The following is a 16,812-nucleotide window of genomic DNA, read 5'->3' on the forward strand; positions in this document are numbered from 1 at the left end:
AGTGACATTATAACCTGCCCCTTTGTGGGTGAATAGGAGCGATCCCTATGAAGGTCCCTGGTAAAAGCCCCAGCCAGAGGAAGGAGAGACAACCCTCAGAAAGCCAAAGAAGTTCAGTGCACCTGGAGCCAGTGACCTTGATCCTCCCCCACTTTCATTTTACCTTCCCAAAACGTCCTTCTCTGAGCAGGTTTCTTGGTGATTGAGTGGGTGGGTGGGTGTTCTGTCCCCTTTCTGCGCTACCAGCTGTTCTCTGGTCACTTCTTCCCAGCCTCCCTGACAGCCCACTCTTCCACACCCTCCCTGTGTTCCAACTCTGAGCAAGCATTCTTACCCTGCCTCCCATCTATTTTCCAATTCTTGGCCAGAGAGTTTGTTTTTTAAATGCAAATTTTATCATGTCAGTCCTTCTATTTAAAACTTCAATCGTTTGCTTTTCCCAGTTTGAGGTTTCTGGGATTTTTTGTTTTGGTAGCACTTTTCTTTTTCCCTTGCACAATGTCTCCCTGGGCTGTGATATTCTCACATGACGGTAGAGAGGAAAACAAAATATGTAAGTCATCCTTAAAATCTGAGAATCACGTACAAAAATCCTATGAAAATTAAAATGATGCATAAACTTACAGGTACAAATACAAACTATTTTCAAATGATAATCATTTAACCCCTTGATATTCTGCTGGAAAAATATTGGATGTGAAAGATAATGGAGTCTTTAGACTTGGATGAGCTGTGTCCTCTAGCTCTGCTGGAAGACTACAAGAAGGAAGTGACAATTCATTCATAAATTCTAGAGAAATTTATGTCAGCCTCTAGAGAAATCCAAGAATTGTCATTGTAACTCTGTTGAGACCTGTTCCTTCCCCAAAGGAGTAATAGCTTGCAAAAAACTATCGGTTGGAGAAACTTTTTTTTTTTAACCTCTCCTTTTAAGCAGACTGCTATTTCCTTATTTGTGACTATGATAGGATTAAAATTCAAGTAGATTTTCTTATTTTGCTCATTTTTCAAATCTCCTTTTTGTTACCTTTACCACTGAACACCATATTGACTGAGTTAAAGTTCTTATAAACTTTCTTGTAACATTTCTTTGATTTTGCTATAGGAACTTCTGGTCTCTACTTTTTTCCAGCATTACTGGGAATTGAACCCAGGAGTACTGTATCACTGAGCTACATCCCAGCCCTTTTTATTTTATGAGACAGGGTTTTGCTAATTTTCTGAGACTGGCCCCAAACTTGCAACCCTCTTGCCTCATCTGACCATGTAGCCATCATGCCAAGCTGGTCTCTAATCTTGCTGTGAAGAAATCTGAAGCGAGTGCCATTTCTTTAGAGAACAACCTGCTATTATCAGGATACATTTTAAAGTTCTGTCTTCCCTTGAATTTAACAATTCCATTAAGGTTAAATTCATTTTGTCAATTTTTTTAACCTTTTTCAGAAAACTTCTTTTCATTTTCAGATTATTTTTTTTTAATTTGGGATGTTCTTCTAATAGATGGTGTATTTTGATTCTTTTTTTCTTCCTTTAATAATAGTATTCATACACACTTAGATCTTTAAGGCCAACTTCTATTTGCAAAATAACTCATATAAAATGTGCAGTGTATCTGTCAGTCATCCACTTAAAAGTGTTTTCAGTGAGTAATTAACAGTCCAAACTCGTCAGTCCTGCTTGGCCCCTGGTAGAAGGTCAAGTTAGCAGCCAGACACACTATCTGCATTCTAAGGAGAAATAGCCTTGATTTTCATTGTGGTTGGCTCCAGGGCTGTGGCGTCTGTTCATGTTCTAAAGTCAGTAATACCAGAACCCGTGGTAGTGCTGCCAGACCAGCTGGTGCGTGTTATGTTGTCATGTATGTCCTTTCCAGTGTAAGCATCACAGCTTGTGGTTGGCTGGAAGTGCTCTCCTAAATGCCACCCATTCCATATCTGGGAAAGACAACAACAACAACAACAAAAACTGGATCCATGACCTTGTTGCTAGAGCTGATCACCTGACTGGCAGAGAACCCACTTCTTATCACTCGGGAGGATGGTAGTTCTATTTGACATCCAGGACAAGGAGGCCCCACTTCTCCTGAGCATCACGTAAAATTTTCTTCTCTCCTGGGGTAGTGACATTGTGGCCTCTTCTTCTCACAATCTTTGGAATGGCTGGGTCTAAAAATAAGATGGCCTGAGTCAGTACAGCCCTCATAGAAAGACACTATGTGGTGCCACTATCACCTAGTCTGTAACGCCAGCAGCACATGAGCAGAAGCACACAGACAGTGTGGCAGGAATAGCAACACACGCAGGTAGGTGATTGGAGGTGCCGAACGGGGTCTGTGACAAGTGACCTTGTTGAGAGGAGGTTGAGAGGAGCTTTGTAAGGTAAACACAGTGTTCCTCAGGAGCGACCGGCATCTTGCTGTAGAAGGGACACTGCCAGACTTCCCTATCTCACAATACAAGATTCCTGCATTGAACAGGAATCTCAGGTGGTGGATAACTCTTTAGTCCCAGGTTCTTCATCTGCATAGTTACCTTTCTTCCCATACCTGCCGTGGCATCCTTGCTTTGGGCCATGAGGCACAGTGGGCATTGCCTTCAGCAGAGGCAGTTTTGCTCAACCTGAACCACAGTTGAGGGAAAGAGCAGTGGTTCTTTCTTGATTCTTCTTGATGCTTTCATTTGCCACATTCACAGAGATGGGAAAGAACTAGAACAATGCCATCAGCTGGAGAGCTTCCCACTGCTGAAATCCCTAGATGATCCCCAAAGCCCTAAGTGATCCTCTGCCTGCTGGTGCTGCCTCATCCCTTGACCTTGTCCATCTGCCTTTTATGATTCGGCCACATTCAACTTCTTTCCATCCCTCAGACATCCTGCGGTTGTGAATCTGGACTAAGGGGTACCCACATAGCTGGAAAAACATTAGTTGTGTCTACGAGGATGTTTTGGAAGAAGTTGGCATTTGAATTTGCACACTGAATAGAGAAGATCACCCTCACCAATGCAGTTGGGCATCCTGCAGTCTACTTAGAGCTTAAATAAAATAGGTGGAGAAAAGGCGAATTTGCCCTCTCTGCTGAAGTGGAATATCCATCTTCTGCCCACAGAGAGCAGAGCTCCTGGTTCTCCAGCCTCCGGACTCAGACCATGACTTACACCACCAGCCCTCTGGGTCCTGGGCCTCTGGGGTAGACTGGGATGACACCACCAGCTTTTCAGCACCTCTGGCTTCTAAACAGTAGATGGTGGGACTTCTCAGCCTCCATCATCACTGAGCCAATGGATCGTAATAAATCTCTTTCCATATGTGTCATATATGTGTATATAGCCATTTGTGAACCCCAACTGGCAAGCACACCATGTTCCTTCTTCCCACAAGACATTCATACGTTTGTCCCTCCCCTGTCACTTGCTCCACTTCCAACCCAACCCTTCACCTACCAACTCCCATCCATGCTTTCATGTTCACCTTAAACTTCAACTTGTTCCCATGAAAATTTCCTTTATCCCCTATTTTAGGTCTGTGTTTCTGCTTCCCAATAATTATTGGGAATTACTCTCAAATTTCTGGTTTTCCTTCTAGTCAGTGAAGTGTTGAGAGTTAGCACCGTGCTGCTTCAGTTCATTGCAGTATCTCAACTTCTTAGCAGAAAGTGTAGCTTGAAGCGTGAGTTAAATGGAGAAATAAATGGATGAGGAGAAAGTGTGAAGGAGTGTTAAGGTTTGATGACAGCAAGCTGGATGAGTTGTTTTCTTCTAGCTTCTATTTTCTCTCTGGCAGGAAATGACTGAAATATAAGAAGAAAGGTGGGTGAGACAGGTGGGGTTTTGTTTGTTTGGTATTTTCAGGAAGAAATGGTATAATGAACCCCTATCATCTAATTTCAACAATTACCAATTTATTGTCAAACTTGTTCTATCCAACTCTACCTTGATTTTTTTTATGCAGAGAGCATTTACTTACTATAAATCTCACCCTGTTAAAGTGTACGATCCAGTAGTTTTGAGAATATACATGAGGCTGTGCAACTGTCACTACTCTTTAATTCCAGATATTTTGTCATTCCCAGGAGAATCTTAAAATTCTTTAGGCAGTTACTTATCACCTCCCCTATCCTCTGGCAATTACTAATCTACTTCTGATCTATATGGATCTGTCTATTCTGGAATTCATGCAACATATATCCTTTTATTACAGGGTTCTAAACTGAGCACACAGCTTGTACTTTACTCATTTTAGAGCTGAATAATATTCCATTGTGAAGATATACCACATTTTGCTTGTCCGTTCATCAGTTGATAGATCCCTAGGTGGTTTGCATTGTTTAGCTAAAGATGGAATTTTGAAGGTATACAGTGTTCACATGTCAAAAGACAGAAGGAGCTATGGGAACAGGAGTTCCATACCACAGAAGGAGCCTGGTTGTGTTTGGTGGTCACAGAACAATGCTGCACAGTTATGTAATATATAAGTTGCAGGAGAAGACTCAAAACTCCACATGGTAATCCCTCCTCAACTACCTGTAGCTCCTCTTGTAATGACTTATGGGTTTTGTGTCTTCTTTCTACCTGGGGCTTTCCCCCACCCCCTGCCAGGTCTCCCTGACACTGAGTTGGTGTCGGGTGCTATAACTCCAACTCCCATAACACCTTCACTGCTGCACCACCACTAGAAAGTGGCAAAAGGCTCTTCACCCAATACTCAAAGGTAGAGAAGTTCGGGATACTAGCCAGGCCTTCAAATATAATGTAGCAGTAGAGACAGGCTGTTTGAATGGCCATTGGAGAGTGTAAAAGTGCTTTTGAAAAGCAAAGAATTACTATTAATATGCCTACCCTCCATTAGGTGCAAAGACCTTTTTTCTTAACTTGGTTAAGTTTTTGACTATGTGCACTTTTAAAAATTACTAAATTATATAGAAAAATCAGATTTTTTAATTAGCACATTGAATTGAAAGGGATATTGCCTAGAATTGACCAAATAAATCCTTCTTCAAGATAGTCACACCTAGAAAAAAACAGCTACAGTTAAATCAGCATACACCAAGTGTTTGAATGAATTTTCCTCTATGCAGAAGAAATAGATGACACACACAACCTCAGTGAGCTTGATCTATTAAAATATAGCTGGCAATGATCCACTTTCTTGGTTTGCTTTTAATACTTTATTTCTAAGTGCATGCATCTTTAAACCAACTATATAGTTTGTTTTTATAAGAGACAAATAGTACAAGATAGCCTTCAATTGACACTTGCCTTGCAATCCAAAGTAGATCTTGGTACAAATTCCCCTTTGCTTATCTAATAATGAGGTTGGACAAAAATAACGCTGCCTCAGATTGCAATGTTCAAGGCATTCATTAAAGTTAATAATCAGTGCTCTTGTATAGAAGCGGTATGCCTAACGTTGATCGGCCCTTTATTGTGTGGAGTTTGCTAGAATTCAAGTAACAAGGAGCTCTCCACAAAGGCCATCAGGTAGGTTTCCATGGTAGCAGTCCTTCTTTTGTTATTCACATTTATAACATAGACAGTACCTGAATATGCACCGTGTCGTTGCTTAAGGAAAGGAAATGGAATGTTGATAACACCAGCATGATGAGGAAGCAGGTCTCTGGGTTCTGCACTAGGGAAGGCACAATGTCTACTCAGGTTTTCTTTTAAGCAGCTGTCCACTAAAACAGGGCTAGTGTCCCTTTGATCTTATTGCATATTAATAACTTAATTCACCTGTCCCAATTGTTGCTCTAGGGATAAATAGAACTGAATGACAGGTGAAATCATTTCATCAGAGCTGAAAAGAAGTTTGTGATTATACACTTATAGTGCAATGTAAAAGGATGGAATAAAACAGCTCAAACTTTTAAGGTATAAGGATTAACATCAAGGATTAAAAATGGCTGTTTGTGGTGTTCATGTATGTGTTCATTTTTCCAGTGGCTCAGCACTTAGATTTACTCATTGTCTTTATTGTCTAAAATAAATGCATTCTGGTGAGTGTGACCTCTCTTTGGTTATGAATTGATTATTTGAGATCATAGGAGTACATGTGGGCTTCATTATACAGCCTGCCTGTTCTCACTGATGTTGACAGTGAAGTCAGTCAGTGCTCATTCAACTCGGTCTTCCATTCAAAATAGAAAAAAATTGACTAAGGCTTACCATAATTTTGCTGCTCAACTGGATGAAACATATTTTTTCCCACTTACTCAGCAAGAGAAGAAAGACTATACTTGTTCATTTTAATTTCCTTTCTCTTTCTTTTAGGCTGGGATGTCCAAACTACCTATGAACTAGTAGGTCCATAGTGCTTCCATTTTAGCTACTTTAATCTGTGAAATTTCTGTAAGATGTTGTATGTCTTTCCCTTGTAGATTTAGCCCTCAGTATAAATGACCTAGGTGGGTACTACATCCATGGGGGTATATAAAAGTTTCTGTCATCTACTAAATATATTTTTACATATTAAAAAAAAAACTTCCATGGGATGGGCAGTAGGAATTAATAGGGACTTAGGTATGCATGTGGCCAGTGAGGAAAAAATGGAAAGGAACTAGGATTGAGATGGGAGAAATTTAAACTAAATTAAGGGTTGAAGTTTCCAGCTGGAAGTTGTCAGGAGGGACCCATCCACCTTTAGGGTGGAGGATGAGAATGTGGACTTCCCTTGTAGAGCAATGAGATTGAGATCAGGGCAAGGGAGAGAGATTGAAGGTCAGCAGGACTGGAAACTGGGGAGAATTAGGATCTAGAAGAGGACTTCCTTCCAGTGGGTAACATGAGAGAGTAGGAGCAGAAACAGAGTCAGAGCATGTGGGAGGAAGAGCTGGGCCCACTGATTCTGCCACTTCCAGATAGTGAACAGTGAGCCAACTCAGTCTTAGAATCAGGAGTGTCTTCCATTGTTTCTAGAGTGTGCCGGACACCATTGTTTTCCCATTTACATTTTTTTGCTTATAATGGACAGAAAATAAGAGTTGTGTATAATTTTAATGCAGTCATCGGTGTTGAGGTTGAAGCACTACATACTATTTATTCTAAACCATCTTCTTTATGGACTTAACTTCACTCACTGATTGACTTGTACCATATATATATATATATATATATATATATATATATATATATATATATATATATATATGGCTCACTACAAGATGGTTGTGCTAGCTAATAGAGACTCAAGAATGAATGATTCGTGGAACAGCATATCCAAGAACTTCAGGGTTTAAAAGGTATGATATAAACAAAATTTAAATATCAGAAAGAAAATAAAGAACAACAGTTACAAATATTGTAATATTTGAAGCAAAAATGGCTAAGACTTTCCAGAATTAATGACAGACACCAAATCACAGATCCAGACCCAGGAAACTCAGAGAACACCAAGCAGATTGAGCACCAAAAAAAAAAAAAAAAAAAAAAAAATACACACACACACACACACACACACACACACACGCACATTGTATTCAAGCTACAAAAACCAAAACCAAGGTCAAAAAATTTTTAAAAGAATTCAGAGGTGGAGAAAAATACATTTTACTTGAAGAAGACTGAGGATACTGTGAATTATATATAGCATGCTTCTCATCAAAAAGTACACAATCTAGAGGAGAGTGGAGTAAACTATTTAAAGTATTAGGGGGAACCCCCCCCCATCAACCTAGAATTCTCTCTCCAGCGAAATTATCTTTCAAAAGTAAAGAAGGAATAAGGATTCTCTCAGAAAAAAGCAAAAGCTGAAGGAATTCATCACTCACAAACCTGCCCTAAAATAAATGTTAAAAGGTGTTCTTCAGGAGCAGGAAATCACACAGGTCAAAATTTTAGATCTAATTTTTTTAAAGAAAGAGCATTTAAGAAGGAATAAATAAAGGTAACATGATTTAATTTTATCTTTAATTAGTAGAGAAGTGTTTAAAGTTACAATGGTAACAATATCAGGTGCTTATAGTGTGTGGATAGTGGAATTAAAGACAGTGATGTTAAAAGAGATGAAAGGAACCGAGAATACCCTCATTTAGGTGCTTGAATTATCTTTGGAGGGAGAGTCTTATTTGAAGAATGGACTTAACTTAGTAGGCTTATTTTACAACAGTATACATTTGTGTTATATATATATATATATATATATATATATATATATATATAATATCTCCAAGAACAGACCAGAAAAATATATAAAGAAGTACTTCTAGGAAATTATAAGTATTCAAGAGGAAACCAAATTATATACATTGCTCAGTTAAAACTACCAGAGAAAGCAGAAAAGTGGTCAGGAGATTTTAAAAAAGAAAGAAAGAAGTGAAATGAAAACCAAACATGAAAAATGGAAAACAATTATAGATATGGTACTTATTAATCTGACTACATCAATAATCACTTTGAATGTAGGTAGTATAAATACACCAATCAAAAGACAAAGATTATTATTGTAGATAAAATGCAAGACTAAAATATACATTGCTTACAAGAAACGTACTTTAAATTCAAAAGCACAGGCAAAGAATAGAGGAATGGATAAAGTATAGTGTGGTAAAACTAATGAAAATTAAGCTGGTATAACTATAGCAATTTCCATCAAAGCATGCTTCAGAATAAGCAAAGAGATCAGGAATACTTGATCAAGTGAAAGAAAGAATTCACAAACATGAAGACAGGTCATGTGAACTTAATCCTCCAATCAAAGGATCAAAAGATAGAAGAATGAGGAGTGAAGATCTCTACAGGATATATAGGACATCAAGTGAAATGGCATACAGTATGGGAGTTTCAGAAGGGAAAGAGAGGGAAAGGGGTGGAAAATTACTTACAGAAATATGACTGAAAACTTCCCAAGTCTGGGGAGGGAAATAGATATGCAGATTCATGAAGCTCAGACACAAAGACTTGTTATAACTGAATTACCAAAAATCAAAGTCAAAGAGAAAATTTTGTAAGCAGAAACAGAAAACTAAGTCATTGCATATTAGGAATTTCAGTCCTGCCACCCCCAACCCCTGCAAAACTATCAGTGGACTTAGCAGAAACCTGCAGCTCAGCGAGCCTTTTTACTTTGCCCCTGCACCTTGTTTGCTTCTGTCTCTTTATGCTTTTCTTTACAGAAAACTTGCAGGAAGGGGAGAGAGGGAAAATATATATGAAATACTGTAAGGAAAAACTGCCAACCAAGAATACCATACCTGGTAAAATTGCCTTTCAAATGAAAAAGAGGTAGAGGACTTACCCCATGCAATAAAACAGAAGGAGTTCATCACTGCAAGATCTGCTTTACAGAGAATGATAAGGGGAGTATTCAAATTGAAACAAATACTAAACAGCAACACAAAAGCATATGGAAGTGCAAATCTCACTAGCAAAAAAAGTCACAATGCAAATGTGCTGAGAATAACTATAACTGCCAGATACAGTGACGCACGCCTATAATCCCAGTGGCTCAGGAGGCTGAGGCAGGAGGATCTGGAGTTCAAAGACAGCCTCAGCAAAAGCGAGATGCTAAGCAACTCAGCGAGACCCTGTCTCTAAATAAAAATACAAAATAGGGTTGAGGATGTGGCTCAGTGGCCGAGTGCCCCTGAGTTAAATCTCCAGTACTCCCCAAAAGAATAACTATAACCACACAAAAAATCTATTTTTCATATACACATAAGCAGACAAAACTCTGCTGTTAAGAGCATAAAGGAAGGCAGTAGAAGTCTAGGATTTTCATATGTGATTGAAGTAAAGATTTTATCAGCCTCAAATAGAAAGTTCTACAAGAAGTTTGAAGCAAGATTCATGGTCTTCACAAAGGAAAATATCTATAGTGTATTCAAAATGATAATGATAATGAGAAAAGAAAAGAGCACACGACTACTAAAACTAAATCGTCAAACCATGAAAAGGTGATAGAAGAAGAGAGGAACAAGAGAATTATAAAACTGTAAAAGCAGTCAACAAAAAGGCAATAGCAAGCCCTTACCTATCAGTAATCACTTTAATTTGTAAATAGACTAAACTTACCAATCAAAAGATGTAGGTTGGGTAAATGAATAAAGAAAACAAGTCCAAGTATGTTGTCTACAAGAAACTCACCTTAGACTTGTCACATATAGGCTGAAAGTGGAGGGATGGAAATAGATATTCCAAGAAAATAGTAGTCAAAAAAGACCAGAGGTAGCTATACTTATAATCAGACAAAATAGACTTTAAGTCAAAATCTGTTTATAAGAGACAAACCAGGGCCAATTCATCCAAAAGATAGTAGTTATAAATAACATACACCTAACATTATATAAAGCAAACCTTGTCAGACCTAACAAGGAAGATAGACACTGATACAATAATAGTAGAGGACACTTCACTACCCCATTTTCAATAATGAACAGATTATTCAGTCAGAAAATCAATAATGAAATAGCAGGCTTGAGCACTGTGGACCAAGTGGCATGTTCACAACATCCCATCCAGCAATAGCAGAATACACATGAGCACACATGGAAAATTCTCCAAGATAGATCACATGTCTTAAAAAATTTAAGAAGACTGACTTCATCCCAGGTGTCTTTTCTGACCACTGTGGGAATGAAACTAGATATCAGTAACATTGGGAAATTCACAAACATAGAGAAACTGAACAGCACACTCTTGAACAACCATTGGGTCAAAAAGGAAAACAAAAGGGAAATGGAAAATATCCTGAGACAAATGAAAATGTAAATACAACATAGCAAACATTATAAAATGAAGCAAAAACAATACTAAGAAGGAATTTTACAACAATTAGCACCACATTGAAAAAAAAAAAAAACAAGCAAGAAAGAAAGGTATTGGGAGAGTAGCTCAGTGGTAGAGCATGTGCTTAGCAGAAACAAGGTCCCGGAGTCAGACACTGATAACACACACACACACACACACACACACACACACACACACCTCAAACAACCTAACTTTATACTTGTAGGAACTAGAAAAAGAACAAGAAACTAAGTTCAAAGTTAGCAGAAGGAAAGAAATTATAAATAGTAGAGCATAAATAAATAAAATATAAAAACATCAGGAAAAATCAATAAAACTAAGAGTTAATATTTTAAAGGATAAAAAAAAAATCAACAAACCCTAGCTAGACTACCTGAAAAGGGAGAGAAAACTCAAGTAAAATGATAAATGAAAGAGGAGACATTACAGTTGATGCCATGAAATAAAATTTTAAAAAGTGTGTAAGGGATTATAATGAACAATTATGCATGAGCAATTATGCACAAGCCTACATGAAATGGATAAATTCCTATTAGCATTAAACCCATTGAGACTGAATTTAAGAAGAACCTAAAAGCTTGAATAGCCCAGTAACAATCAAGGAGACAGATGTAGTAATCAAAACTCTCCCAACAAAGAAATCAGGGACCATCTGGCTTCACAGGTGAATTCTACCTAACATTTAAGACAAATTAATACCAACCCTTTTAAACTCTGCCAAAAAACAGAAGGGAAGAATTCCAAAACCATTTTATGAGGCCAGCTTCATTCTGATACCAAAGCCAGACAAAGATACTGCAAGAAAAGAAAACAACAGGCTAACATCCTTGAGGAATATAGATGCAAAAACCCTCAACAAAATGATATCCAACTGAATACAATATAGCACCTTAAAGAATCATACATCATGACCAAGTTGATTTACCCCTGGGATGCAAGGGTGATGTCACATTTACAAGTCACTAATGTGACACACCATGGTAATAGCAAGAAGACAAAAATCACATGATCATCTCAATACAGGCAGAAAAAGCATTCGACAGAATTTAACTTCCACGACTTAAAAACAATAAATTCTGAACAAACTAAGTATTGAAGGAATTTACCTCCATACCATAACAACCATTTATGAAAAGCCCACAGATAATATCATTCTCAACAGTGAAAAAATGAAAGCTTTTCTTTCCTCTAAGATCAGGAACTTGACAAGGATGCCCACTGTCACCACTAACATAGTAGTGAGACTTCTAGTCAGAGCAGTTAGGTAAGAAGGTGAAATAAAAGGCATACAAATCAGAAAGGAAGAAGTGAAATTATCTGCTTGCAGATAATACCATCATAAATGTAGAAAACCTGGCGCTGGAGTTGTGGCTCAGTGGTAGAGCACTTGTCTAGCATGTGTGAGGCACTGGGTTCAATCCTCAGCACCACATAAAAATAAATAAATAAAATAAAGGCATTATGTCCATCTACAATTAAAAAATATTTTAAATGTAAAATAAATACAGAAAACCAAAAGACCCCTCCCCCCCAAAAAAAAACCTCTTTTGCATTGTTAAATTCTTTAAAACAGCAGGATAAAAAAATCAACATACAAAAATCAATATTATTTCTTTACATTAATGATGAACTATCTGGAAGGGAAATCAGGAAAACAATTCCATTAACAATAGCTTAGGAATAAGTTTGACCAAGGAGCTGAAAAACTTGTACAGTAAAAGCTATAAAACATTAACTAAGGAAATTGAGAAAGACATTCGTGTTCAAGGATTAGAAGAATTAATATGGTCAAAATGACCTGTGCAAAGAGATCTACAGAGCTGATGCAATCCCTGTCAAAATACCAATGGCTTTTTGTTTTTGTAAAGGAATTGGAAGAGAAAAGTCCTGAAATTTTATAATGAACTACAAGAGATCACAAACAGCCAAAGCAGTCCTGAATAAGAAAAAAAGCAGGAAGCATCACACTTCCCATTTCAAAACATATACAACACTACCGTACTCAAAACAGTATGGTACTGGCATAAAACAGATGTATCCATCAGTGGAATTGAATAGAAAGCCCAGAAGTGAGTGCGCACCTTTATAGTAAACCAATCTTTGACAAGTGCCAGGGGAATTAGGGATTTCGGGGGATAAGAGCACACAATGGGGAAAGGACACTCTCTTCAGTGAATGTGTTGGGAAAACTGGGCATCCACATGAGAAAGAATCCCAATCTCACAGCATCCAGAAAAATCAACCCAAAATGGATTAGTGACTTACATGTAAGCCCTGAAGCACTAAAATGTTTTGAAGAAGAATAAATAAATAAATAAATAAAATGTTTTGAAGAGCACATAGGGAAAAAGACTCTTGACATTGACCTTGGCACTGATTTCTTGGATATGACACCAAAAGCAAAAATCCACAAACGGTATTACATCCAGTTCAGAAGCTTCTACACAGAAAAGGAAACCATCAGCAAATTAAAAAGGCCTTATGAAATGTGAAAAAAAAATTGCAAACCATTTTTCTGATACTGGTTAAATATCCAAAATATGCAAAGAACACTTATAACTCAATAGAGAAAAAAAAAAAACCTGACTTTGAAAAACTAAAAGATCTGAATAGATATATCTTCAGAAAAGACATACAAATGGTCAACAGGTGTGTGAAAAAGTTGTTCACATTTGCTAATTATTAGGAAAATGCAAATTTAAGCTACAATGAGATATAACCTCGCACCTGTTAGGATGGCTGTTATGAAAAAACAAAAGATGAATGCTGGTGAAGATGTAGAGTAAAGGAAAGCCTTGTACACTCTTGCTAGGAATGCCACTTGGTGCAACCATTCTGGAAAACAGTATGCAGGATCCTCAAAAAATCAAGAGTGAACTATTATAGAACCCAGTAATCCCACTTCTGGGGATATAGCCCAAAAAACTGAAATCAGACTCTCAAAAAGCTATCTGCATTCCCATGTTCATGGCAGCAGCATTTACAAGAGCAAGATCAAAGAAACAACCTAAATGTCCATCAACAGATGAGTGGATAAATAAAAGATGGCATGTGCTTACAATGGAATATTATTCAACCTTTAGAAAGGAGGTTCTTTCATCTGATAAATCTTGGATGAACCTGGAGGACATTGTTCTAAGTGAAATCAGCCAGACCATCTGATCCCACTTACATCAGGAATCTAAAATCATTAAACTCATAGAAACATAGTGGAATGGTTGCTACCTGGGGCTTGGAGGAGAAGACTCTGGAAGGTGTTGGTCAAAGTGTACAATGTTTCAGTCATAGAAAATCATAAGTCCTAGAAATCTAATCTACAGCATAGTGCATGTAATTAGATCCTGTATTGTACATGTGTTATTCCACTTTCCGTTGCTATTAGAAAATCCTTGAGAGAAATCAACCTAAAGGAGGTAAGGTTCATTTTGGCTCAAGGTTTAAGTCTATGTCCAGTTGGCCCAGTTGCTTTTAGCCCTGTTGTGAGACGGTACATCATGGTGGCAGTGGATGATAAAGGCAGGCTGATCACCTCATGGCAGCCAGGAAGTTAAGAGACAGAGCTTGCTTTTATAACAAAGCTCCTTCATGAAACTATGCCTCCATAGATGGATTAATCCATTCATGGGGTCAGAGCCATCATGATCACCTCCCAGAAGCTCTGCCTCTGCACACTGCTGTGTCAAGTTTTATTTAAAGACAGGGTCTCACAGAGTTGCTAAGTGCCTCACTATGTTGCTGAGCCTGGCTTTGAACTCTCAATCCTCCTGCCTCAGCCTCTGGAGCCACTGGGATCCAGGCATTCACCGCTGTGCCTGGCCTTCTTCTTCTTCTTTTTTTTTTTTTTTTAAGCATCTTAGAAATTTTTATAAGCACTTTTAATTCTTATAAGAATTAAAATGAGCTTTTTTTTCTAAAGAGAGAGTGAGAGAGGAGAGAGAGAGAGAGAGAGAGAGAGAATTTTTTTAATATTTATTTTTTAGTTCTCGACGGACACAACATCTTTGTTGGTATGTGGTGCTGAGGATCAAACCCAGGCCGCACGCACACCAGGCGAGCACGCTACCGCTTGAGCCACATCCCCAGCCCTTAAAATGAGCTTTAAGAAGGAACACTGTAACTCATCTTTTTACACTAGTGAGGGCACACTTGTATGGTGGTGTAAATGGACTGTTCGACTGGAACCCCATCTAAAAGTCAGGGGCCACGTCCACTTCACAGGCTGCTCTATTCACATGTCTACCACCTTCCAGGCCTGCTACTTAGCTGTTGAATGAAAAAAATAAAAAGAAACATTTCACAGTGGTAGAGGCAGCACCCAGGAGATACACGTGGCGAACAACACAGAGAAGGCCTTGCTACAGTTTGATATGGGGCCCTGGCACAAAAGCAGGGGTTCAAGAATGTTGGGGAAATCATCTCTTTATTAAGGAATGTTGGCAATGAGAGAGAAAGATTGGATCAAAGAAGGTAGTGTCATGGCAGGGATAACCAGAATGGTGTTTACACTCCTAAATATAAGCACTTAGTGGAGGGAGACACAGAGAAGATGCTAGAGACACACTGGAGGTAATTTCTGCAAAATATGGACGATTATGGTTTTCTGTTGTGGAATGCAGGATGTTCTTCCTCCTTCCCTTCCAGTTTAAGTGTGTTGCTTTTTTCTGCCGCAGCCAACTTTGATGATCACTTGGGCCATAATGGTCCCTTGCTGAGTCCCCACCTCCTTTCTAAAAGTACACGTACTCCCTGTGGTGTTCAATATGTCAACTTAATGCTTGGCACCTGTATGCTTTGAGAAGTTCCAAATGATTGAAGTTAAGAAAAATAGTTATGGGTTTTATTATGAGAAATCCAAATTGAATTATTTCCAGGAAAACATCACCCTAAAACCAGGTAGATTGTAGAGAGTGGAGCTCAATGGAAACAAATCATTTGCAACCAGCTTAGACACGTGCCAGGAGATGTGTTAAAGGAAAATATTCTGAAACAGATTATTCCAAAGCCTGCCTTACTGGATAAATCACTCTGATATTGGTGATTTAGAATCAGGAACTGAGCACATTCCCTCATTACCTCATTACAGGAATTCATTCCGGGAGGCACGCACAATTTGCCTCTTTCCCCAGGGATGGGTGGAGGGACTTGTAACCTTGAAAATATTCTTGTGTATGAGAAGTACGGGAAAAATAGTCTATATTTCTGCTTAAGAAAGCAATGGGAAGGTTTTTTGTTTGCTTCATTGCTTGTTATTTTTCTTTTATCTGATGTAAGTTTTCTATGCTAAAAACTTTATACTACCCGATAGTTACATCTCTAAGTTGGGCAATATTGCGTATGCCACTTTACTAAATGGGAAATTGAGGCTCACAGAAGTTAAATAATATTCAAGGTAGCCTAACAAATGTGTGAATCAGCTAGGAGTTACTGAAGGGTAGATGACACAGCTTTAGAGACAAGATAGCTACATAATTGATGGAACCCAGGGCAACACAAGAATGTGGGATCCCTTGTTCGAAAATTAAGAATTTCAGGATGGTCACAGCAGGTCATTTAACCAAGGATGGGACCCTTCTGGGCACAGTGCTTTGTGTGACTACACAGGACACATATCCAGAAAGCCTACCCCATATATAGCTACCCCCCAGTGTCTGCTGGGCTAGTTCCACTGAAAAAAAAAAAATGAGTCATGTTTGATGAATATTAAATTATGATTCTGCCTTAAAATATTATTTTGAAAAAAACTTTTCTTAAACCCACAGTTTATGAAAAATAGACTTTTAAAAGTATATCTGTAACTGAACTAGAGAATTAGTTCAAAACTACTTCAGATGGGAACCCTCTGTTTAGTATTTGCCTGTGAATTAATTCATTAATTTTCTGGCACTACCATATGCTTCAGCTAGGAGAGCTTTTTGAGCCCTGTTTCCATCACAGCAAATGACCCTTGTTCTAGTCCCTGGGAGTCTTGGCAGACCCATCACACTCATCCCCACTGTTGTTCACGAAACTTGACACAAAGTCAAGACTCAAGAAATATTTACTAGGGCCAGGGGCATAGCTGAGTGGTAAAGCA

At 38.3% G+C, this 16,812-nt stretch overlaps 1 protein-coding gene across 11 annotated transcripts in view; it reads left to right on the forward strand.

The window, feature by feature from the left end:
* Window positions 1–16,812, forward strand: part of AIG1 (androgen induced 1) — a gene marked incomplete at its 3' end in the record, with an annotated part of 233,542 nt that overhangs the window by 200,633 nt on the left and 16,097 nt on the right. Inside the window, exon 5 of one of the 11 annotated variants that reach the window (XM_081294575.1) lies at window positions 3,107–3,238. The exons of the other annotated variants lie outside the window; for them this stretch is intronic. Within the exon in view, the coding sequence (XP_081150701.1) occupies window position 3,107 (1 nt within the window). Of the gene's footprint in view, window positions 1–3,106; window positions 3,239–16,812 lie in introns of those variants that run through there. 11 annotated transcript variants of the gene reach the window in all.

This window comes from Spermophilus citellus, assembly GCF_964194105.1.
Source record: "Spermophilus citellus genome assembly, chromosome: 5".
Lineage (NCBI taxonomy): Eukaryota > Metazoa > Chordata > Mammalia > Rodentia > Sciuridae > Spermophilus > Spermophilus citellus.